The 24653-nt window shown below is 39.0% G+C and overlaps 1 protein-coding gene across 1 annotated transcript; it reads left to right on the forward strand.

Annotated features, from left to right (window-relative positions):
- si:dkey-175m17.7 (uncharacterized) lies at positions 1-24650 on the forward strand. The gene is made up of 7 exons (XM_033978857.2): positions 1-114; positions 12449-14493; positions 15448-15750; positions 16276-16535; positions 22773-22873; positions 23088-23187; positions 23509-24650. The coding sequence occupies exons 2-7, from the start codon at positions 12465-12467 to the stop codon at positions 23635-23637; spliced, it is 2922 nt and encodes a 973-aa protein (XP_033834748.2). The 5' UTR covers positions 1-114; positions 12449-12464; the 3' UTR covers positions 23638-24650.
- The last annotated feature ends 3 nt before the right edge of the window (positions 24651-24653 follow it).

Below are 24653 nucleotides of genomic sequence, written 5' to 3' on the forward strand. Positions count from 1 at the left end.
GCTCGAGACTGGAGCAGCACTGTCACATCTGGACACAACATCACCTCGGCTCGTGCTGCCATGAGGAGGTCCGCTGCGCACAGAGCATGATCACTCCGCGGGACTGCCTCTGATGTAAGTGATTAGCCTTCAGTGTGTGTGGGTGTGTGGGTCTGTGCTGGACCGGCCTGCAGCCTCTGCCCCGTGCCCAGGCTCCAGAGCAGCACCGCTCTGTCCAACAGCGCAGTGCCCTGTTGGTCCTGTATCTGTTTCATCTGCAGCATCTTTTTAAACCTGTGCAACTCACTCTGAGCACCAGTCTGCGTCCTGGCACAGGCCAAATAAAACAGCTCTTGTTTAGTGTTTATGGCACAGAAATAACCGCAGTGTGTGAACTACTCTGAGGCTAATAATAACCACACGAGCTGTGTGTTCAGGAGAGACAGTGGAGTCCAGGCCTGGCTCGGCTCGGTCCGCTCTGTCCGCTTTAATGTGCTTACCGTGCTAAAGGTTCAAAGACTTTACGAAGAAGATGCCATTAAAATACAGAGAAATCAGACAGAGCGCCATCTAGTGGCTGCACAACCAGGACTAGAAAATGTGTTAAATATAATAAATGCCATGCGTCTCGGGTTATGTTATTAAGACATCATGCAAAGTGAAACGTGTGCAGGATACTTAAGCACTTGAGCAGTAAACAGGAGCAGGATCTTATGGGGACAAAGGCCTGTGGAGGTAATGCTCTGTTGATTATCTGTTTGTGTGACAGGCTCGTTGTTCATGGAGATAGCTTCATGCAGTGGACAGTAAATGTATTGATTCAGCAGAGTGATGTGTATAAACCTATTGAAAGGAGTGCCCTTAGATGTTATCAACACACAAGGCCACTTAAGTCATCCCTAACATCATCTGCAACCTCCTCTCCCAGTCTTTAGTTACTGCAAGTCTCTGTGTATTCAGTCACTTGTGTTCATTATTAGTTTAGAATTAGCAGCCCTCTTTTATGTATCCCAATATAAAAATGGCACACAAAATAATTTAAAGAGCTTTACAGAACAAAAAAACATTAAAATCACAATACAAGGAAATTAAAACATAAATAATCATTCTAAATTAACATTAAAATAGAAGTGTGCAGAATAAAAGCCTTTCAGTCATATGCACAGCTAAACATGATCGTTTTGAGCCTGGATTTAAACATTGTCAAAGTAGAGGCTTGTCTCACATCTTCAGAGACACTGTTATGCAAAGAGCACCTCGAGACTTCATTAGAGCATATTTAAGAACAAATGAATTTCACTTTAATGTTACCTAAATGGTCCCTGGTCCCTATTGTCTCCCATGACATGATACACAAAATGGAAAAATGACATATCTTGATTTACTAAGAGTGCACATTGTACATAACTCTGAGAGCATTCATATATTTAAGACAGACTTATGAACTGATAAATTAATACCAGATAACTTTGTAACATTTAAATAACTGCAGCCTTTGTGATTTGGTATTTGTTCTAACTGAAATTACACATTTGATTGCGATATATAGTATTCTTCTATCCAGTGCATTATATAGGTCTGTGACACAGTGGCAGCTCTGGTTGGTTCCCTCTGGCTGCTCCACTAGCCACTGTGAGATCAGATATGCAGGTCAACAGGACACGAAAGACCCAATTGCCTCCCAGTGTAACTTTAAATTAGCAGTTAATCCTACAAGCTTTGCAGATAGAAGCCACTAATCTCAGAAATTCTGTCATTTCTGATAAGGATTGGATTGGATTTTGTTGGATCAAATGCAACCTCTGAGTCACTTGTTCCACTATAACGACATTAACTAACTCACTAATAATGTTCGTTTAGAGAAGCATAATATTGGGAAACATTGGCTTTTAAGTGCTGTGATATTTTTATATACTTTTTGACACACACAAATGTACATGCATTCCTTTACTAGTTAAACTGTCAAAGAAAACAAGACTAGGCTAATCTAGAACAATGTGGGAAATCATTTATAAAATCTGTAGAGCTGTTGGACCTTTAGTCACTTAATCAGCCGATGAGTCTTAATTGACCAGAATTTGTATTAGCACCTAAGTATTTTATTTAGATTATAAGAGTGTATATGGACAACAGCAGAAAGGAGCAGTTAGTGAGTGAGCCAGTTAGCTAAAGATTTGGCATTTTTTGGTATTTATATGTAAAAAGGCAGATTAAAACCAAGATGTCTTTATATAAATACTTAGCTTCCTTGTACTTATTCGTTTAAATTGTTGTTTTTGCATGAACTCCTGTGCAGGTGTATTTTTGTGAGTGCAGTTTGGGGCAGATACATACAGAGACATAATAATTTTGACACTCACCCTTTTAGTCAACTAATCGATCGGCAGGACATGTCTTTAGTTGACCAAGAATTTGTTTAGTCGAATACAGCCCAAAAAATCAGCCTTATTTTAACATAAAACCCCCAAACAAACAAACAAACAAACAAACAAACAAACAAACAAACAAACAAAAAAACAGTAATGTTGATTGTTCTTTTAGCCAATATTGCAATATCAATACTTTAGCAACATATTGTGCAGCCCTAGTTGTTCGCCTTGTGTTAGTTTGTGGTGTATAAAAAGGTAGCAAAAAGAAAGTGTTGTTCCCTTCCGTAATATTTTCCCAATGAACCTTGAAGAGAAGCAATATTTTGGGGGACAATTTGACCCTAAAATATGTCGCTAAACTCAAATTGTGATGTTTTTTTCTTTGACAGGTATGAGAATCTGCAGAGGAGCACTTTGAAGTGTTTTATACCAATCGTATTAAAGTTATCCTTATCTCACTGTGCTCTTAAATCCACAAGGCGTCTCATCAAGGTAGCTTTGATCTTGAAAACTGCTTTTGTCTGACTATTCTTAGCTTTCTATTTGTGTCTCTAAAGGCTGCTTCTATTACGAAATATACTTAATCCCGGTCCCTTTGTCATAACATGATTTACATTTTCATACGTCTGCTTTAAAGTGCATGTGGCAGGTTTGACTACTCACTTCACTAAAACACCACCTGTGAGTGTGGAATTAATAATGCACTGTAAAGCGCTTTGGGAGTCTTGAAAGACCTATATAAATCCAATGATTAATGAGTTGCATTCATACATTATATTCAAGATTATACACAAAACCTTGCTTGTTTGCCTGCTGCTTAAACATGCAAACCTGTCATATGGACTTGGACTATGGATTGTATCTTTTTTTTTTTTTTTTTACCACCATGTATTTGTAAAGATAAAGATACGTCAGGGCAGTTGCCTCTCTAAGTGGCCCATTCGTTGCGTCTATCACTTTCCATGGAGGGCAGTGAGGATTAGGTGATGTAATTATTTTGACTTCCTCTCAGTAGCCTCTCTGTACTGGTGTGTTCTCTGATGAGATAGCAAGAACAGTGCAGAGTATGTAGAAAAAAAGGACATTTGGCATACTGCTGACACTTACAATAAAAGGTCACTAATAAGACAGTTTTAATGAAGATTTGTGCTTGCTTAGGTACTTTTGGAAGTGTACTTAGGGCTTACTAACAAGTGCGGATGGAGTCATGGGTAATGGTATGGGACATACTGAGTCATTTGGCGTTTAGTCATGTCTAACTCATTCAATATAAGTCTTTGTCTATTGTCTTCAGTGAGTGTTTTGTCATTACAAGTGTGACAGTGACTGACTATGACCTAAGTGACTGCATTTATAAAACCCTTATTGTTTCCTATTCACACTGAGCCACACAAATTTAGAATACATAGAAATGATGTAATGGAACTTAATAAAACTCAGTGGTGGTAAGATACTGTATTAACCTCAGTCACCCTGGCTTAGATTGACAGAAGTGAAGCTGTCAGTCTTCGTCATCTGACCACTGACCAGCACTTACTATACATACTAGGTAATGAAGGTGAAACGTCTTGCACAAGGACACAACAGCGGTTTCCACTTAAGCCACTCCTGCCTCGCTCTGGCACCTAATATTCCCAGCAGTGTTCCTTCACTTATGCTATTTTCTGATTTATGTTATAATGTTGTTTCCTCATCACAAACAGACCTGGAGTTGTGTTTTGTTTCATTCACACATGTTTAACACACAAACCCTGCAGATTTAGCCTGTGTTCTTCTCTCAAACTTGAAAACACTCTGTTCCACCTTGTGATGTCATGTGGTAATACAGGAAGAGCCTCATTGTGTTTTTAAATTCCATACACCTTCATTAGAATCATTTGGATAATTTCAGCTCTGGATTTGCCAATCTCTACTGAACAAAAGGTAAAAGGAGCTGCTAACTTGAAAACAACCACTTCATGACATCACAAGGTGGAACACAGCATTTGAGCTTTGGACATGTAGATAAGACAATAATAATGGATTACTCAAACATGTGTGAATGAAACAAAACACAACTCAGAAAACAACATTATAAAGCACAAAAGAATCCATTTTGTCCAACATAGGGCCTTTAAATTTTAGTTCCAATAGTCTAGTTATGGAAACCATTGTTATCAATAATAATAATAATAGATTTATGAACTAGGTTTAATATGTTATTAAACAGGTGATAAAGTTAAAAAAAGAGACATATCTTTGAAAAAAAATGTAAGGTTAACTCTAAATATGCAGTTTAAATCTAATCTTTCATTGTATTGTTAGCATAGCACCCACACTAAACTTTATGTGGCACTATCAGTACTTTTCATCATACTTTTTTCAAACTGATATCATACCTATTCCTAACACTCATAAACGCCTGTCCAGTTGGCTGTAGTTGGCCATAAAGCGGCTGTGGGTTACAACCTTTCAGGGTTAACAATCCCATTTAAAGCCACTCTCCGTTGGCAAGCAGCCACCTGTACAGGGCCATTTTACACTCATTACCATTCATATCAACAGACTGTGGGCGCATCATGTTCAACCTCCTCTCCTTTTTTACTACAGCAGCAATTAACATTTCCTCTAATGCAACTCGGCATTAAGGATAACGATTTGGGAAAAATATCGAATTTCTATCTAATCTAATCCAAGCATTGCAGTTGCGGTTAGATGTATGGATTATGTTTTAATAATAAGATTGTGTTCAAACGTCATATTTTAAACACGTCCAGAAGAATTGACCAAAGTACTGAAAAATTAACTGACAAACTAATACAAGAATCACATCTCAGAACATGTTTGTGCAGTGATAACTAACAGTTTTTATGCAGAATAAAACAGGATATTTTGCTGTTTTTTGAGAATTTTTTTATATTTCAAAAATTGCACCATTTGCTATTTGCGTTCATTCAAATTGTGATTTTGATTTGATTTCTGATTAATCTTGAGGCCCTACTCTGCATGCTGCTGCTGTCAGTCTCACTAAGAACCAGTGGGAGTCAGATACCGGCTTTCTATATCTTCGGGACCTGAGCCAAATGCATTGTGTCTGTTTCAGTAGCGCTTTTATCTGCCTTGTTAAAGCGGGATGCCAAATCAGAGTGGAGATTCAGATAGTTGGTTCTGAATTGGCTCATCCTCTGATAAGCCATTTGTTACCATCTGTGCAAGCAGCGGAAAGCCATTCATGAGATAATCTTTGATCATCTAAACAGTGTTTGACTCACAACAAAAACAAAGTATTAACAAGCTTAATTCAAAGATCATGAGGCTTTTAATCTGTCAAATATGTATGCAGCATATCAGACAGGCTTGGTCCTGGGTTGTCAAAAAATCTATATTCAGATACTAATTGATGTTAACCGTGGTATAGAAACTATCCTCATCCTATCATGTATCCTATTGATTTTTTTTCCATAGGACAAAATCATTAGCGCTGTAGTCGTTTAGTCTGTTAATCGTTGTCTTAGTTGAACTTTTTTAATTAGTTGAGTGCTAATTATGTTGTTTGGATTTTAACGATTTATATGGGACAACAGCAGAGAGGAGAAGTTAGTGACTGAGTTAGCTGAATATTAGGTATTTTTTGGTATTTATAGAAAAAGGCAGATTAAACTCATGATTCAAAACTTTAATCTAACTTGAATCTAATGTACTGTGAATATTCTGTTGTTTTTGCATGACCTCCAATGCAGTTGCAGTCCTGTAAGTGCAGTTTGGGTCAGATACATAGAGATAGTTTTGAGCGTTTCTTCCACGCCCCCTTTTTAGCCGGTTAATCGATCATCACGACACATCTTTAGTGGACCAAGAATTTCCTTAGTCAACAACAGCCCTAATAGAGTATGTTAGCTGGAGTTTGGGAGTGACTGAACAGTTTAAACTCTCTTTTAACCTTTGAAGATGCTGTTTACTAGTACATTCACAAGATTTTTATACTTTTGAGAGCTTTTGCCAGTGCCACACCGATTAATCTGTGCACATGCAAGGGTTTAGTGGATCAGGTATTTCTTTACTTGGCTATATCGCTACAAAATCGACGGTTTAGTTGCGATCTTCATCTATATCAGAACTTGTACTTGACCACGGTTGCATGACAGAAGCTAGAACTGCAATTATTTTTGTTGACTAGTGCTGAACGATTTGGAAAGAAGATATAATTGCATTTTTTTCTGACAAGCACTGCAATTTCGATTAGATTTGCGATTTATGTTTCATCCAGAAATGACAGTGTGAAATATGAACTGACAAATAAATACAAGAATTTGCTGTTTGTGGAGGAAATGATTGTACTTCAAAAATTGCACTTTTGCGATTAGCTAATTGTGTCCATTCAAATTGTGATTTCGATTTGATTACAGCCCTATTGTATTCCAAATTAGTATTGGTTGTCAAGTATTGAGCCATTTCCTTGGTATCGAGTCTAAAATGTCAGTTTCATGATAACACGCGCTTGTTGATAGATTGTCATGGTTGAAGGATGAGGTCCTTCTCATTGACCCGCAGTATAAATGAGTGTCCCCGCTTTAATGTCTCCTGCTCCTTCAGCGAGTGAGCCCTGAGTCGCCGGCCTGACAGTGTAAATCAGTCAAGACATTATTTTACACTTGATACATGGTGACACCACTTTCACTGCAAAAATCTGTCCATTGATTTTCAGTCACCTCAGCAGCACTAGCAGCAAAACTCGTCTATGTGACACACAGACAGACAAGCCTACAATGGCACACAAGTCAATTAACATTTAATAAGTTAGAATGTGTACACGGATAAAGTTAAAGGGATGTGGTAAAGGTGAAGAGACCTTTCATTTGAGGAGTGAAATTGAGTTTGTCATTTGTAGCTTTAAAGGTGCACTAATCAGGTGAGTTATAGGTCAGATGTGTGGAAAAACGATCAGACCCATTTGTTCTGTAGGTTGTGGCCCATGCCATTTTGTTTTGACATGGGTTACAGCCTACAATAGCATTTGTGTTAAGAAAATAAGCAACCAGAGGAAATTTGAGGTTTCTTTACACCAGAATACTGCAGTATTTTTTCCATAATAATGTAATGAATGTTAAATAGAAAAGTTGAATGCCGTACATACCAAGCATCCAAGGCAAAGCAAAAACATCTCCATGGTGGCGGCCTTGTAACCCGACTCACGCCAGATTGATATGTGTAGCACTCTGAATTGAGTACATGCCAAGATTGATCTACAGTATCGCGAGAATCCAACTTGCTGTGTAAGGCTTGCGGCTGTGGACCTCCCACTGGAAAAGTTGCTGATGTACTGAAGGATTATGTACCAATTATGTATCTATGTATCCAGCTTATAAAGTGACGCTGACTCGCCAATTACTGTACGTGATTGGATCAACACATATGACTAGCTCTTCACAGATACAGCTGCTCATACATTCTACACTGTATGACTCCTATGATTATAATTCTCCACCATCCACAGTAACATTAACTGTGATATAAATCCATTTGTTTTCAGGCTGAGGAGACGTGCATTTTCTGTTGTAATGCTGTAATTGAACGGTGCACATTCCCATGCCTGCTGTTCTTTCCCCTGTTGTCTTGCTGCGTGGGTGGTTGTTTGCCTATCAGGTGCTTTTGATGAAGAAGCTGCATAAACCCAGGGTGGGACGACTCTGCGCGGGGTCCTCCATCAATCTTTCCAGGCAGAGACTCCATCTGTCTCTTCCTTTAAACGCCCACCCATTCTGCTGCTGTTCCCCCAAAACACTGCAGCGCCTCTACCTCTGCTGCAGCTACTGTACGACTTACATCTGATTCAATTATTGTAATATGATTTGTGATTTAGCACAGCACTTGATACAAAATCTTGCTCTGTCATCTTCTCGTACCAAAGTAGCTCATGGTGTTTCTCAAAGTTTTTATGAGATTAAAACAAACCTTGAGTGGGTAATTACAAAATGGTCTTTTTCTTTGGCAGTTTCATTCCTGCTCTGCGTTCTTGTGTGATTTAGTGATATTGTTTTATGTCAGATGCCCTTCCTTACACAGCCTCTTATCCACGCTTTGCACTAGTGTTATCAATATAAAAATGACAACCTTTGATTCTAAAGACTGGGTACTCAATACAGATTTTGAACAAGAAAACAGAATAAGATAGATTTAATTGATATTATGATGTGGTCTTTTACTAATTCTGACTATTCAAGTAAGGTCCAACTTTATTCTATGCAAGTTTATTTTTTGCTCTCTATACAGTATTATTAGGCTGGATTTATTACATTTTCCCCCAAAAGCCAGTTGACCTCTAATATTGTTTAAAGACCACACTTGTTTTGACTGAAATCTGAACCTGAGTGGGCTGGTTATGATTAAATGAACACTAGAGTTTAAATGCCCAGTGTATTATCACAGTCTGTAACAGCAGTGGAACATTAGACTCATGATGATGACTCTTGTTTGTTCTGTTTTGTCCTTGTGCCTCTTGTGGATGTAAAACTGTTTGCTGCTCTGGGGCTGGCGTCATGATCTCCCTGTAGGCTCAGCTCTCACAAACTCACCACTGCCATTCACCAGCGTCTTTTCTTTTCACCGTTTTCTGTTACTTTAAAGTGCTGAAAATCTCCAGCGGGCAGATCAAGCAGCTCAAGGGCTTAACTTCTACCGTAAACATGAATGCATGTGCATATATTTGCATCAGTCACATTTTGAGACAGGATCTGTGTCCACTAAAAGCAAGAAGCTGTCAGTTATTAGGACGTATCTGCTGCACATTATGCTCCACCTTCTTTACAGTTTGCGCGAGAGGAGTGAGCTTGTATGTACAGTAGGCCTGTCACGATAATTACTACAGTAACTTATCTTTCAATAGATGAAAGCTGGAACAATATTTTTTGGGGCTCAGAATTCTGCACAGTTTCTTTGCAAAAGTGGTGAGGGTTTTGTTATTTTAGCTGTAATACGATAAGATTTGAGCTGTAGAATTTGGAATAAGTGACCTTTATGGCTAATTACTGCTTCATTTTGTTATTAATGTGCTGCAGCTCAGGCCTTTTAATGAGACTGTCTATTTGAAAATTATTTACTGGGATTATCTTGCATTATTGTTTTTGTGTCAGTGGCAAAAATTAGTTTCAATATCGTTTATCGTTACACATCTACTTGTATGTTTGTGTTTTGTTTACCTTTTTCTTTACACATATACATACATTTTTATTGACTAATAATACATTCATGAATCGAATAAAATACTGACTCTATACCATGTTCATGATTTCTTACTTCTTGAGCTTGATCAGAGTGGAGCCTGTTAACTCTCTTTCTGCAGTAAAACCGTTTTTCCATTACGTATTTTCTGTTGTCCTTGCTCTCTGTCTGGCATTTGAATGTGGAGCTATACAGTTATTATATTATATTTAACCAAAAAAGTGAGATTCAGAATGTTGCAGTTAAATCTGGGGCGTTCTGGGCACTAAGCTGTTTCACTATATTTAAAATGATGGGGAATGGTTGTTCAGCAGTGCACATTTACGTTACATCTCAGTACAGACGCGCTGCCACGTGCTGACATTTTATTTTTTATTAGAGCTGGAGTGCCTCCTCTCATCTGTGAGACTGACCCCAGCTGACCACGACGAATCACAAATGTTCATGTAAAATGCAGAAGATTATTTAAATACATCTCATTTGCGTCTTTATAGCTCTTTGCCTGTTTTTTTTTTTTTTTTTTTGCTCCTGGCAGCTAAATCTCTGTTTGAGTGAGAGCCTGTTTACAGAGTGTGTGTGGGATAAGTGATCAGAGCGATAGTGACTTCCACCATGATAAATCTGGGTCAATGTTACCCCCACCCCCTCCACCACAGGCCATCGTGAGAACGGAGAAAAAGAAAGGAGGAAACCCACAGCAGACTGAACTGTGCGCCGTGGACTTAAGCATGGCCACACAGGAACCACTTCCATGGGTCGGTATGGGCGCTCTGCTGGGACAAAAAGCTTCTCCCAAATGATTTTGACATGTTTCCCTCTCCCAGTGCACTGTGTGGTTTACATGTTCAGATTTGTTCCCTTTTAATATCTCCTTATCTGCTTCGTTTGTGTCAGCTACTGTTGTCTTCACTAACTATCCTGACCCAGTGGTGACTGTGCATCTATGTGAAAAACAGAATAACAAACTGAAATATTCCCCATTGTATATATGAAACAAGTTTGACAATTTGGGAATTATTCATCATAGATCAACTTTCACTTTTCTAGTTTATTTATCAATCCCTTATGGCTGGAGTTGTCTTCAGTTCTGTATTGAAATGGTATTCTAAATTCACATGAAGTAGAAAGACTTTTTATAATAGTCTTTGTTCATGCTTTAGTAAGGCCAATTAAGGTGTACTTATCATAAAGTGGTATCCAAATGTCGTTTCACTCAAGTGATTCCTAAAAAACACGACTTTTGGTAAGTCATTAACATTTGGGTTTAATATATCAAACACAAATGAGACTGTATTTTGTTGCCAATTCCAAGGCCATCTTTGCCAAAGCATCCCTGTACAGCTCAAGCACAAATTAAAGTACTTAATCAACAAAACAACTCCAGCGTGTGGTTGATTAATTATATTTCGGAGGGTGGATGTTTTGCTAATGACTGTAATTTTTCTTTGTTAGCATTTCTTGGAAATAATATCAATAATACCAATTAGCTTGAGAGTGAATTTATCCCACCGCTAATGTGTAAATGTGACACAATGCTTTTTATGTATTTTATTACATGTTCACATCTATAACATGCCTAGTGTTTGTAAAGTCATTGCAATGTTGCTACTTCCTGATTGTGTTGTATTGTTTTGTATGTGTGACCTTTCGCTTATATCAAGGCCTGGACCATTGCTCATTTCACATTGGCCTGAAGGAGACAGATAACTGGGGATGTGGTTACAAACACACATTTTTAGGCACAAGTTGTTTCAAAAATCCCATTATGCTAGCTGTAATGGACATGTCATGTTTCATATTTGTTTATGTCTGTTTGAGTTGATTGAGTGTGTTTTTCAGTGTGACATATCCTGACAGACAGGATAGTTGTCAGTTTTAATGTGTGTGGTCTTGTGAGGTTCCTCTCTCATTAGGATTAGCTGGGATTTTGCTAATATTTACAAGATGTTGACTATGCAAGCTTGGGTTTTTATAAACCTTCACCAAATAATGAACATGGATAAGCTGGGCCTTGACATAAGCAGGTAACGGACTATGAGGTACATGTTATTCATAGATTTAACTAAGCACTCTAGTTAAATCCATTAATTCTCCAGTCAGAGCTGCACATGGACCTCTATAGATGTTACCTATTTTCCTTTCACATTTTGCAAACTGAAAGGAGCACAAAATTTGCTTTTGTTTGTTGTATACTACTGACTTAAAGATACACTATGTAACTTTTCTGGGGGAGGGTTACCACCTGCTTGTTTCCACTGATTTGCTTTGAATGTTCTGCAGTATGGCATTAAATATATTTATCATTTTTGAGTTTTCAAATGTAATTGAATAATTGCAAGATTGATAAGTTTAATGCCATACTGTGGAAGATCCCATGCAAAGAGAGAGACTAGCAGGTGTCTCACCACCAACCAGAAATGTTACATAGTGCCCCTTTAAAGATATGCAACTCCTAAAGCTCTGCTTCTGCAATGATGACAATGTAAACTGTAAGTCAAAATACTTTCTCAAAATGATATGATCCATCAAAAATGTTTGTTTTCTTTGATCTATTGAATTAGAAAGCTTGAGAAAGGCATTATTTTGACTTAACCATTTAACCAACAGTTGATACCAGAATTCCCTGTGTTCTAAACTGTTTCTTGTTACTTTATATTTCATTTGTATGTTAGTAAAAATGGTTAGGTCAAGTCTTGTCACAGTAATTACTTGCCAGTATATTCTTGTGTAGCATTATATCATGCTTCAAAATGTGTTATTGTGACAGATCTAATCAATACATGAATATTAAAAAGATAATAAAAGCATTTAAATATTACTATGACCAAATGAAATATAAAGTGCATCATCAGTGAAACTACAACACTCTTACACAGTCTTCTCTCTCTCTCTTTATCAACCAGCCTCCCACCGGCCCAGATGCCTCCGCTGCCCCTCGACGAGCGCATAGTGGTCATCCAGCGCCCTAAGACCTTGGCCCTGTGCGAATCATCCCCCCAGAGCGTCCCACAACACTCCTCACACATCTCCACCTCTGCTAACGGACAAATCGCACATTCTTCTCAGTTCCATCCGCCCCAGTCCAACTTCTACTCCTCGGCCTGCAAGTCTCTGAGCTTGGAATGCAAGCGGAGAGGATCTCGAGTGCAAAAATTCCCAGGAAACCAGTCTGTTGTGCCAGCGGGGGTTAGACACACCCCTAGCCACTGTCATAGCAATGGCACAGTGACCCTACCATCCCACACGCATACTATTGATATCAGAGTGACACTAGACAAAGGGGGGCGAGGACCGGGACATAGTAACTCATTGCGGGGCAGTGCCAAAGGTAGCAGAGGGAAATGCGTCGCGTCACAAGTAGATCAAGAACAATGTAATAGGAAGTTGCAAGTACCTACAGGGAGATCGGATGGAGCGGAGAGATTGCAGCGAAGTCACCAAAGACAATTGAGCTTATCTCCTGGAGGGGGGCTGCAGTTTGTCCCGGCGCAGTCCCAGACAAAATTCAGGGGTGAAAAGGAAAGCAGCGCCTACCAGATCCGAAACAATCAGGAGTATTCTTCTTTGGGACACAAGAAAAGCTCCAAACTGGGAACGGTCCATCAAAGCCATAACACTCACAGTCTACCTTACCAGCACAGCTCTGTCCCTGTACCCCATGCCTCTATCCTAAACTCAAATTTCACCCCATCTCCTCCCTCCCAACCTCCCCCTGCTCCCGCTCCTAACCCATTTCAACAGCTCAGCCAGCCTCGTCCTTCCCGACCTCGAGACCCCCGCTCACACCTTCTCCACGGGTTACCCCTTTCCCCCTGCTCCTCGCACAATGGCACCTTCCCGAGTCCGGACCACACCTGTACCATCGACTGCACCCATCCGTTTAGCTGCGGTTGCTGGCGGCTGCTGAGATGCAGAGGGTGTAAAGGTCGATCGTCAAGTTGCCAGGGAGGAGGCGGGAGCACATCTACCTCGTTTTCCTGTGTTCATAATGTCGCCGCAGTCAAACGAGGCAGCAAAGATATGAAACATTTAACTGGCTGTTTATCCACTGCTTCAACTACCAACACCTCTTCTTCTAATAGCACTGTGTCCGATTGTCGTGGAAAAATGTTTAAGCCTTGTCCGTCCTGTTCCGGGGAAGCAAGCACCTACGAAAGTCCGGCTATACTTCGAAAAAGACTGGTAGGAGGGTGCTTGCCGTGTAACCCGCTGTCATCTTCTGGTCCGATCCGAGCGTTGCAGAGCTGCGTAACAGGTTGCAATCCCAAAACTTCCCAAACAGGCAGCTCCACTTGTAGTTATTGCAGCAGCGACCCAATAGTCGTGACTTATAATCCTCGTAGGGCCAAACCTCCAGCAGCAAGAGCGATTGGAGGAGCTCAGCCTATGGGAATGTACGATGATGATGACTACAATGTCCGTAATATCTGGCCCGAAGAACTGGCCAAAAAGATGGCACATTCCAAATCACAGAATCTCCGTCCCGGTATAGGAATGGGGAACGCCTGCCCAAATCAATCCCAAAATATCACCAATGCAACAAGTTTGCTTTTGGACTGTCAGAATCTACCGGAATACGGACACGGCACAGATTATACAGGAAGACGCAGGTTTCAGCAAGGAAAAATGTCTGCCACTTTCGACTTCAAAAGTTACAGATCGGGGTATAATGACGGCCACAACTCACTGAATAGACTGATTACTAAGGAAGATACTGGACTCAGGGAGCATTTCGACAATGACCAGGACACCGCATATCCTTGCCCTCCACCTCGTCCTAACTCTCCCCCGTCACCTGTGTCTTTCTCGCCTCCACCCTCTGCACCCAGTACCCTCATTAAACCCAAACCGAGGCCACGGGATGGGGGACACTCTCTTCCCTCTGCCCAGTCACTGCACCTGGCCCTGAACTCTTTCAACAGAGGGCTAGACGAAGAGAACAGCAGAAGTAAGCACAAGTTATTTGGTTTAACAATTTAACAAGTGTTTCTTATCTTCTTGACTCGTTTAGATGTATTAATAGTTAGTTAATAGGCCTATAGATATATCAACAAGTTAAAAAATCTCCATAGACATATCATTTAATTTGGAAAAAGTCAGAAATATGTTAAAACGGCCATTTCCAAATTTGCCTTTGTTGTAGCTTTCTTGTCAACCCAACAAACTATATAATAATTTGCACTATATTCAAACAAGTATGTATTAATTTCTCCTTAGATTTACATATAAAAACATAGATTAATAATGGAGGAACAGTGTATGTTAACACTTAGGGAACACCTGCCTTACAACAAGTACTAAGATGTATTAATTTAGACCATATTCTATTTTTGTAGTGTATGAACATATCAATCAGATCATGTTTACACTATAAATATGCAAAGAAATTACAGCTTAGTTCAAACATAGCTTTAGTTTTAATGTGATACACTAGTTTTAATGTGATTAACACAGTGTATTTAGGGTTGCTTTAGGCTGTGCGTTTGTCTAAAGTAAATGCATTACTGTCATGGGTTTGGCTATTTTTGGATCTAATTGATTCACCGTTGATACTGTGATGCAGCCACCAGTGGGAGTATCTCTCACATACACTTTTTCTAAACAACCAGATGGTTACCCAAAGATTAGACTCCACAAAAATAAATGACAAAAAATATATTTAGTCAAAAACAGGAACAAAGAAATAATAATGTAAATGATTTTTTGAATAGCCACTTCTCGTGAATAGGACTCCAGGCGAGAATGTGACAGATCTGTGTCTAAACGCTTCATTAAACGGGAGACCAGATGCTCAATACAACATGATTATTTCCAACTTTTCTATAATAACTGTGATTGTAATTAATGATACAGTTATAATCCTGGTCCCACATAGCACAACTGTAAATGTTGTTTCCTCCAGGGCACCTCACCCTGCCCCTCTCCTCCTCGCTGCCGGCCTCACTGTCCGACGAAAGTGTGATGACTCCTGATGCCGAGAACGCCGTCATCAGTCCCATCCTGCCTTTCCTTTATCTCGGGAACGAACGAGACGCCCAGGATTTGGATCTGCTGCTCCGTATCAACATCGGCTTCGTGGTAAACGTCACCACACACCTACCCCTCTACCACCAGAAGGCCGGTCTGCGCTACAAGAGGCTGCCTGCGACCGACAACAGCAAGCAGAACCTCCGGCAGTACTTCGAGGAGGTCTTTGAGTTCATTGGTGAGTGCTCCAGTTTTTTGTTAAAGGTGCACGATGGAGGTTCTGCCACCTCTCCATAGAGATAATATTGATTTGCCATGTTCCACAATCTGGCCTTAAACATATTTATCTCCATGGGGACAAGCAGATGACACCACCAGGCCAAGTAAAATTTAAATGATGAATGACAGTGGTGGTATGTGAGCTGATGGTACACTAATTCTAGGCTAAATTAATTTAAAGACAAACATATCCAGATGTTTTCTCCTTTTTGAGGTTTAACTTTGTTTAGAACTTCTGTTGCAGGGTTGTGATCCTATTTTAAACCTTCATTTTTCTTAGACTTCATTTTGCCCTAGTTCAGGCCTGGCACAGTCCTGTTAGTCTTGTTTAAATCTGGTGAGACAAAAGGATAATTAAGCCTATTTTCTTAAATGGCACTTGGTGTGAAAAGTTTGCGAACCACTGTCCCATTACAATCTATTCACAATAATGGAGCACTATCTTCACGTTCTCTTCAATATAATCGATTTTCTTCATCCCCAGAGGAGGCATATCAGAGTGGGCAGGGCGTCCTGGTGCACTGTCAGGCCGGCGTGTCCCGTTCTGCCACCGTGGTCATCGCTTACCTAATGAAGCACACCCTCATGACTATGACCGACGCCTACAAATACGTACGGAGCCGACGGCCGGTGGTCTCCCCCAATCTCAACTTCATGGGTCAGCTGCTGGAGTTTGAGCGGGACCTGAACTCCGGAGTGACCCCTCGAATCCTCATGCCCAAACTTAACGGAGTGGAGACACAGGTGTGACCAAGAAGGAGAACAGAGTAGAGGGTCAGTCCAATGTTCCCACAAGTCCATGTTTGTTAGAAAAGTCTGGACAAAAAGGGTTCTATGTTCCCACATTTTAGGGTCATTTAAGCATTTTCTGTTATAGCTTGCTCTTTGTTGTATGGTTGTAGTAATGGTCAATTTTAGGGCTTTTTTTTTACAGTAACGATGAGGCTTAGGGGTATGTTGTAGGGCAGGGTTATTCAACTTAATTTTCATGAGGGACACAGATTTTTTGGAGAGCCATGGGGTTGCACAAAGATTCCCCAACACTAGGTCTGTTTAAAAAAAAGATAAAGTAAAATAAAAAAGGATTAACTAACATTTCTATGCAAAATTGCCTAGACTAGTACCAACACAGGATTAAACTACTAACATAGAATAAAACCAGGAGTAACTAAACTGGGAAACAACAGAAAATATTTGAATGAAATATCTAAGTAAATCAACAACCGTCTTCCTGAGAAAACATGGCTGTGGAAACATAGAGTCCTTTTTTCACAACTTTCTAAGAAACGTGGGAACATAGACAAGGGAACGTAGGTTTGCTCCTCAGTGTAGGCTGGAGTTCTACAAAAAAGCCAGATTTTATAAGAAACACAACAAGATGGTGGCCTGTTCAGTAAATAGTGCACTTTTAATACTGTGAAACTGATTGGATGGATAGCTGACAGATGAATCTTCTCCCATTACACTGTTTTTATGATATTGTGCCAATGTTTTATATATATTCCTTCAGGCATCAAATAGCTCTTCCATTTTGTTTCGCATTTCAAGCTTCACAATTGCATGAAGAAACAAAACATTGAGACAGTTTACCGTTTCATTCATAAAAAAAACAGCATATGTAGCAACTCACAGGCATCCCAAAGCACTTTACTGCCCATCTGGTTTGTAGCTCAACTGACAGCCTTTAATCACAGCTGTATCCTATTTGCTATACACAGAAAACCGGACGTATGCTGAAGATCTGAATGGCATTTAGTTCAGAATAAGCAAACGGCCAACAGAAAGCAGGTAAAAAACAGGTAGCACATTGGTAGCACACGGCTTAAAATACTACTAAAATAATAACAGTTTTAACCATAAGCTTCTATACCATGCTTATACAGACCACTTTTAACTGTGCGCACTTAAGTTTACAATTTCAAGACCAATCCTGAGCTTGTTCTATTTTGAATTAATGCTCTTTATTTTTACTCTAAGCAGAGATGAGAATAACTGTGCACTGGACAAGAGCATGAGATGAATAGATAGGAACCTAACATCACTTTATTGGTTTGCCTTATGATCCTCGTTCCTGTTTCGTTCATGACTATGCATTACCCTGACTGTAAAGGCATTTGTTTGAAGTTAAATTAACTCACTGTGAGGTTTTTTATATTGTTAATGCAGGCCTCAAATCCTCTGCTTTATAATCGGCTCTAACTTGGTGTTCCTCATTACAGGAAATACAGAGCAAGTATGATCATTTTATTAGTTTCAAATTGGCATTCATTAAGTACATTAATTTATTATTATTTGATTTTGTGTTTTTTGTGTTGTTGGAAAAGATCATTTTGCACATTTTGCATACTTTTTAAATTATTGAAATGGTATACAGCCACTTGCTTGTGGTTATAATAACTACCCTTTTATTATCCTTGATTTAGAAAGAGCAAAGAGTTTATTAAGAAAGATTCAGGCTTAGTAACGAGGAGATAAGGTATTAATTAGAGAGACCAATATATCCTTTGGGCGATATATGGGACCGATATTTTGTTCCTTTTAGCAAATAAATTTCCAGCACAGACCAATATTTTGTTTTGGCCGACCTGCTGCCTAAATATTCCACATAAAGCTTTATTTGAACACAAGAGATGACTGTAGTGTGACTGCACAGCTCTCTCAAAGGTTTATGTTAAAAAGGCTGTGGCTTTGTGGTTTGTACTAAATTTAAATTACAGAATTTGGGGAAATATTAAAAATCGGGATTACATATCGGCCCAAAATATCGACAGATGTTATTGGCCATCGATTCCTCTGGATTCTAAACAATCAGTATCAGCATCTTCCACAAAAACAAAAAACTAAAAACATATCGGTCAATCTCATGTATTAATTAAGTAGTTACTAGTACTAGTAGTTACATTCTTAATAAACAGTTGTTCATGCTTTATTAAGGATAATTAAAGCGTAGTTATTGTAAAGTGTTACCGTATTTTTCTTTGGACATCAATTGTAAAATAAGTGTGATGTATTTATGAAGAAAAGTTTCTAAATGCATGACTGTGCAAAGCAGAAGCATTTGATTAGTTTTGTATCCATTTAATGTTGAGTTGGATTTGTACAATCTTAAAAGATAACTGATGCAGATCTGCTTTACCTTAAGGAAATGCAAATCAGAAACTGAAAAAAAAAACTGTTAAAGTTCTTCACAGTAAATTATTATGAAATGGTAAAGCTGTTACAAAGTGAGAAAACAATTCATTTAATGGTGGCTGTTTTATACATTGAGTTTTGATAATGAAATGTCGAAGCCCCTGTTTCAGGATTCACAGTAAATAGTTGTAAATATAAAGACCTGTACTTAAAACCAAAATGCCTTTGACTTAGCCTTGGTGTTGCTACTCTGTGATATGTTGGGAGTTATTTTACATTGATATGGGCCCTAGATTTTCACTGCTCGCAGACCTCAGTCATTCTTTATTATACCTCTCTCGCCTTGATTTGCTGGAAATCTGAATATACTGCTCACCGTCCAGTCTCTCAGCTTGGCTTGCTCTGAGTGTTCGACAAAGGGCCTGTCTCGACTTTTCTACAGACTTTATATGCAAAGACACTGATGGGAGTCATTCATTATGGACTTGAGTCCTAGCTGACCTCAGAAATTTGTACTTGAGAGATCACAGGAAAAGTGGACCTGAAGTTACAGCGCCAGTATCTCAGTGCGTGTTGTGTGTAAAATGCTTGTGTTTGGCTCTGGAAAACATCCAGAATGGACATTTCTGTATCTATAAGCTTAATTCTTTGTAAACCTGTGCATTAATTATACATGTCAAACTTTACTCATGTTTGTAATTATTGCTTATTTTGAAACATGGTCTTTGTCCCTAAACCAAAATGCTGAATTTAAATATCTTGATAATGGGAGTACTGGTATTCTTTCATTCTTTCTTTGGGGTAAAAACTCTTCAGGTTTGACTATCATTATACTGTGCTGTTTACCCCATTATGTCCTTATTGAACAAACCTGTGATCAACTCTGTTGTCCTTGCCTTGCTTTTTTGAGCAAATGTAATATTTTCATATTGTTAGAACTTAAGTGTATATTTAGAACCTCCCCAGTGATTCTGTTGTTCAGAATACAGACTACTCCAGAGGTGCACTGTGACTAAAACAATGCTGCTATATCACAGGACTATGTTTGATCAATACAACACAAAAGAACTCTCTGAAAAGTCTGACACTGCTCTGATCCAGGCTCCACACTGCACCAGTGGAGCACATGTTTCTCCAAAAGGAAAATATAGGGACAATGTGCACCAAAGCACTGTGGGAAAAGCCTAGAGGCTCTTTTCTTAGATGTGTTCATATGTGTAACTCTTATTTATTTAAATTATAACACATATTCTGAAAATGTTAGGCACTAACAAAGATTAAAAGATAAATAAATTAGGCTCTAGGAAGAAATGTAGTTACACACTGCAAACTGTACAACAGAATATGTTAGTTTGATAGAAGCAAATGACAAAAAAGAACCAATAATCAATATACAAATTTGTATGTAGCACAATATATGCAAAGTGGATGTGTAATACATAATACATCTTTTGCTTCAAAGGCAGCCAGTGGAAACTGACACACATATTATTATTGATGACTTGAATGCACAGACTGTACAGTCTATGCTTGAATGGCGAGTTAGTTTGACTGGTGTAATTGGATTCTTCTATCCACACAAAATAAAGGCATCATTAGATCTTCCTTCATGTTACACTCAGCACTTGACCTGTTTGTTTTTTTTACATTGGTGAAACAAATACTTATTTTTCCATAAAGTGACTTAATGCTGTCCTGTCTTCTTTTCTATGCTAAATATGATAACATTGCCATATGATTCAAACTGATGACTGGATTGTGATGTTGTTCATGTTCATTTTAAGTAAACACACTGGAACTGGCTCTTGTAATAAAAAAGTAAATAAAACTAGAGTGTGGCCTTGGTTATTCTGATCCTCGAGAGCGTGTGGCATGAATGCAAGCCTTCAATACACCACTGGTTTGTGATTGGCTGAAAAGCATTTCACTGAAAGATCTGTGTGAATGAAACAGGATTGTCTGTTCAGAGTTATTGACCTACTGCATTAATGTCAATACAAACACCCAATAGGGACTGACAATTCACACAAGCACCACACCACTGTTGCATAAGAGCCCTGTAGCACCCATGGGACTGATCAATCTATGGGAGAGGTTAAAACAAACTGAATGGCAATGGCCTGCAAATGAAAAGCATAAGTGCTGAAACATACTACACTATTGACAGCTGTTAAAATGATACAGTCTAAAATGCCACAAACTGTATTTTTTTAAATATTACAAAATCAGAACATTTGACTCCAATGTGGTGTTTATTACGTCAGTCTTGTCTCACAGAAAAGGGCGTTAGTTGTTCAAGTCAACTGATTAGTCTATAATTTTCATATTACCACAAATTACCAGCCTCATACTTAAAACAGTTTAAATAGGGTCAATTTCCTCGTATTATATCATTAAGTACATGTGCTGTAATTGTTTGGTCATGGGTGGGTTGGTCAGCTGTGTGCACACGCTGTAAATTAATAATGACTCACTCTTTCTACAATAGAGTATGATGCATTCACCTTAAATAACCTTTTGGACCTTGGGTATACACGTGCACTTTCATTCTGGTCTCAATGGGAACACCAGTCATTCATTTTCAAGACTAGTCCCTATGTGCCTGATGGTAATTAACAGCAGCCACAATTATTTAAACGGCTCAGTGGCCTTACCGCAGAGGGTAAAGTGACAGAAATGGCAGGAGACAGTGTAAATGGGAAATATTTCCACTTATCTGTTTGATTAGGACTATTTTGGGTCCATATGAAGTTGCTGTTCTGCTATTTTCAAGTTGTTTCACCATAAAAAATGCTACTAGGCCTGTTCCTAACATTATCCAGCAGATGGCGCCCTCACTGTATTTGTGTGTCTTCTTGGTGAATGGCCAATAACGTGAACCCAGGGAAGAAAAAGACATGACATTTTATTTATTTTGACTATTTATTTTTGAACGATTTTGATTACACATATGTCATGTTTCAGCTTCCTGTTTTAAGATTTTTTATTTTGTTTTTATCATTCAGAAGATTTATATCTTTTGGCTATTTTGTTTTAAAAAGATTGTTAATCCCTATGGCGACGATCCTAATTATTCAAAATTCTGAAACTGATGGATAACCAACCTAAGTCAAAGGGCAACATTGTGACATTTTCCCCGTCTTAAAATGTGATGCAAACTGATGGGACAGACTTGCAGCAGTCCCCATGGCAACCGAGAGAAGAATGAATACCTGTCAGGTAAAAAAAGAGAGAAATGCCGCAATAAAATCGTGTAATTGTCCAGCGAATGTTCTTCTTGCGCTCCAATTATACCACCACAATAATTCTACACGCTAATGATTTGATTTGTAATTTGAGTCCACTGTCAGATCCCCCCTACTGTCTTGATATGGTACAACCCACCCATATGATTTCCCCCCTCCTCCAACCATCTGGTAAGAACCATTCACTGCTGAAAAGGGGGGGATCCATCCGCCACACATCTAGTGCTCATTGTGGAAGAATTGGAGTGCAGTGGACAGAGGCAGGCAGCATCCAGGCGGTGTAACTGTGAGGGGTGGGGTCCGGCTGCACTCATACCCTACCAAAAACACAAGACTGAGGGCCACAGAAGACAAGAGCGAAGAGAAGAGGGGGGAAGACTGCACCTGAGGAGGAATATATTACGGGTAAGATGCAGGGGGTGGATGGAGGATAAGGCATTAGACAATGGAGAGAAAGGTCCAGAATGGTTGAAATTGATGCGCTCGTGTGCGGCTCTCTCTTCCCCCCCTGTTGACAGCACAGCCAGATTCCTTCTTTTTTTTTTTTTTTATCCTTTGTATATTTGTTCACCTCAGATTTCTTTAAGTATGTCGTTTTCCACAGCCTGTTTTCATGTCTGTGTGCACGCGCATTGGTGGGTTTGTGGGCCATGAACATATGATTATAATGGCCTGGTTTGGTTTGCTTACAGTGGAATACATTGGGTATGCTAACAAAAAAAAAAAAAAAAAAGATTCTCTTAATACATTGTGTTTTTGCTTATTGATGTTAATAGCAGTGTGTGACAATGACAAAATGCTGCATGTAGGCCTAGCTATAACATTCAGATGTTTACTTCATAAAATGTACAGTGTGTAGACTTACAACCTACTAAATAAAGGACACAGTCAAATCCGTGCTCAAATGTTGCTGTTTTAGGATGAAAGGAGACACCCCAGTGAACAGCACCATGAGCGTCGGCCAAGCCAGGAAGCTGGTGGAGCAGTTGAAGATTGAGGCTAGTTTCTGCAGGATAAAGGTATTGGTACATTTCAGTGCCTACTAAAATAGTTTCAACCATTGATAGACTCTCTGCATGTCTATGCTTTTAAAATGCAGTAAGTAGCAGTATTGTAAAATGACTTCTTCAATAGTAATAGACAGCAGGGACTTCTTGAAAAGAAAAGACCAGATAATTGTCATCTGTAACCTTGAATGCACTTTCCAGCATCGATTACTCAATGCTGAATCAAATTGAATATTCTGTTCCATTTGTTCTTAATTACTATGAATGTGTGTTTTCTTACCAGCTTTAATGTCTAAAATCCAGTTGTTGAATGTTTCTTTGTGTTGTGTGCAGGTGTCAAAGGCTGCAGCTGACCTCATGGCCTACTGTGATGCACACGTTTGTGAGGACCCCCTCATCACTCCTGTGCCCACCTCAGAAAACCCTTTCAGGGAGAAAAAGTTCTTCTGTGCTCTGCTTTGAGACAAATCAGGGATTGAAATGGTTCAAGTACAACTGTACACTGTGTACATGTACTTCCAAACTAAAATAAGACATCCATGTACTATAGCCATCTTGCATAAAAGCTGCCGTAGTACAAAACATCCATGTTCTGTCACTTGTAGAAATGAACAAAGGAAACAAAAAAACCCAATGATTTAACCAAAACCATAATAAAACCATCAAGACCCAGGAGAAAAAAAGGCAGTGTCATCTGGTTTATCACATCTCATGCTAGCACATACCGGCAGTTACCCAAAACAGAGCTTGTAATGTCATTTTAATGGTTCAGCAGGTTTAGCTCGTTCATGTCTTGTTTGGAAAATGGTGGTGCTATATCACAGATGGTGTAAATGATGGGATACAAAAATCCCACAGTTTATACAAAGAAGAAAGAACATTTCTCTCATCCCATGGAACTGGTTTCAGCCTACTTGTCTTTTTATATTGGATTAAGTCATATCTCGATTTTGGCAGTTACATGTGACTTCTGTTGTTTATAGATAAACCTGTTTTTAAATCTAATGGTAGGTTTAGGTAGAGTTTAGAATTTAACTAATTTGTAATAGTTGCTCTAGAAAGGATGCGGAACAAGTGAAGTATGAGTGTGCATAGGTGCTACTGTGACTCTAGCAGCAACTTGAGCAAATTGTGGCTATTCAATTCAGATTTTATAGTTCAACAGCGCACATTTGATCTATAGGTATGCAATAGTCTACCACTGTATTCTATGCCATCAAGCTTAATAAACAGCTGTTCTGTTATGACTTATTTTAGTAATTTCTAAAAGGTATATATCAGTTCAATAAAGAGATTCCCTTCAATGTGTAAACCCAATTTCAAGGCCTCTAAACTTTGGGAAACACAACAATGTGCAATAAATTGATACTGTCCTCAAAAAAGGGGGTTTGTGACTGGCTTTACATTTTAATTCACAGTTATATATTTGGAAAGCTTGTGCTTTCTAATGTTTCAATCCTTCCATTGCATCAGAATAA

Source organism: Periophthalmus magnuspinnatus, chromosome 14 (assembly GCF_009829125.3).
Source record: "Periophthalmus magnuspinnatus isolate fPerMag1 chromosome 14, fPerMag1.2.pri, whole genome shotgun sequence".
Taxonomy (NCBI): Eukaryota; Metazoa; Chordata; class Actinopteri; order Gobiiformes; family Gobiidae; genus Periophthalmus; species Periophthalmus magnuspinnatus.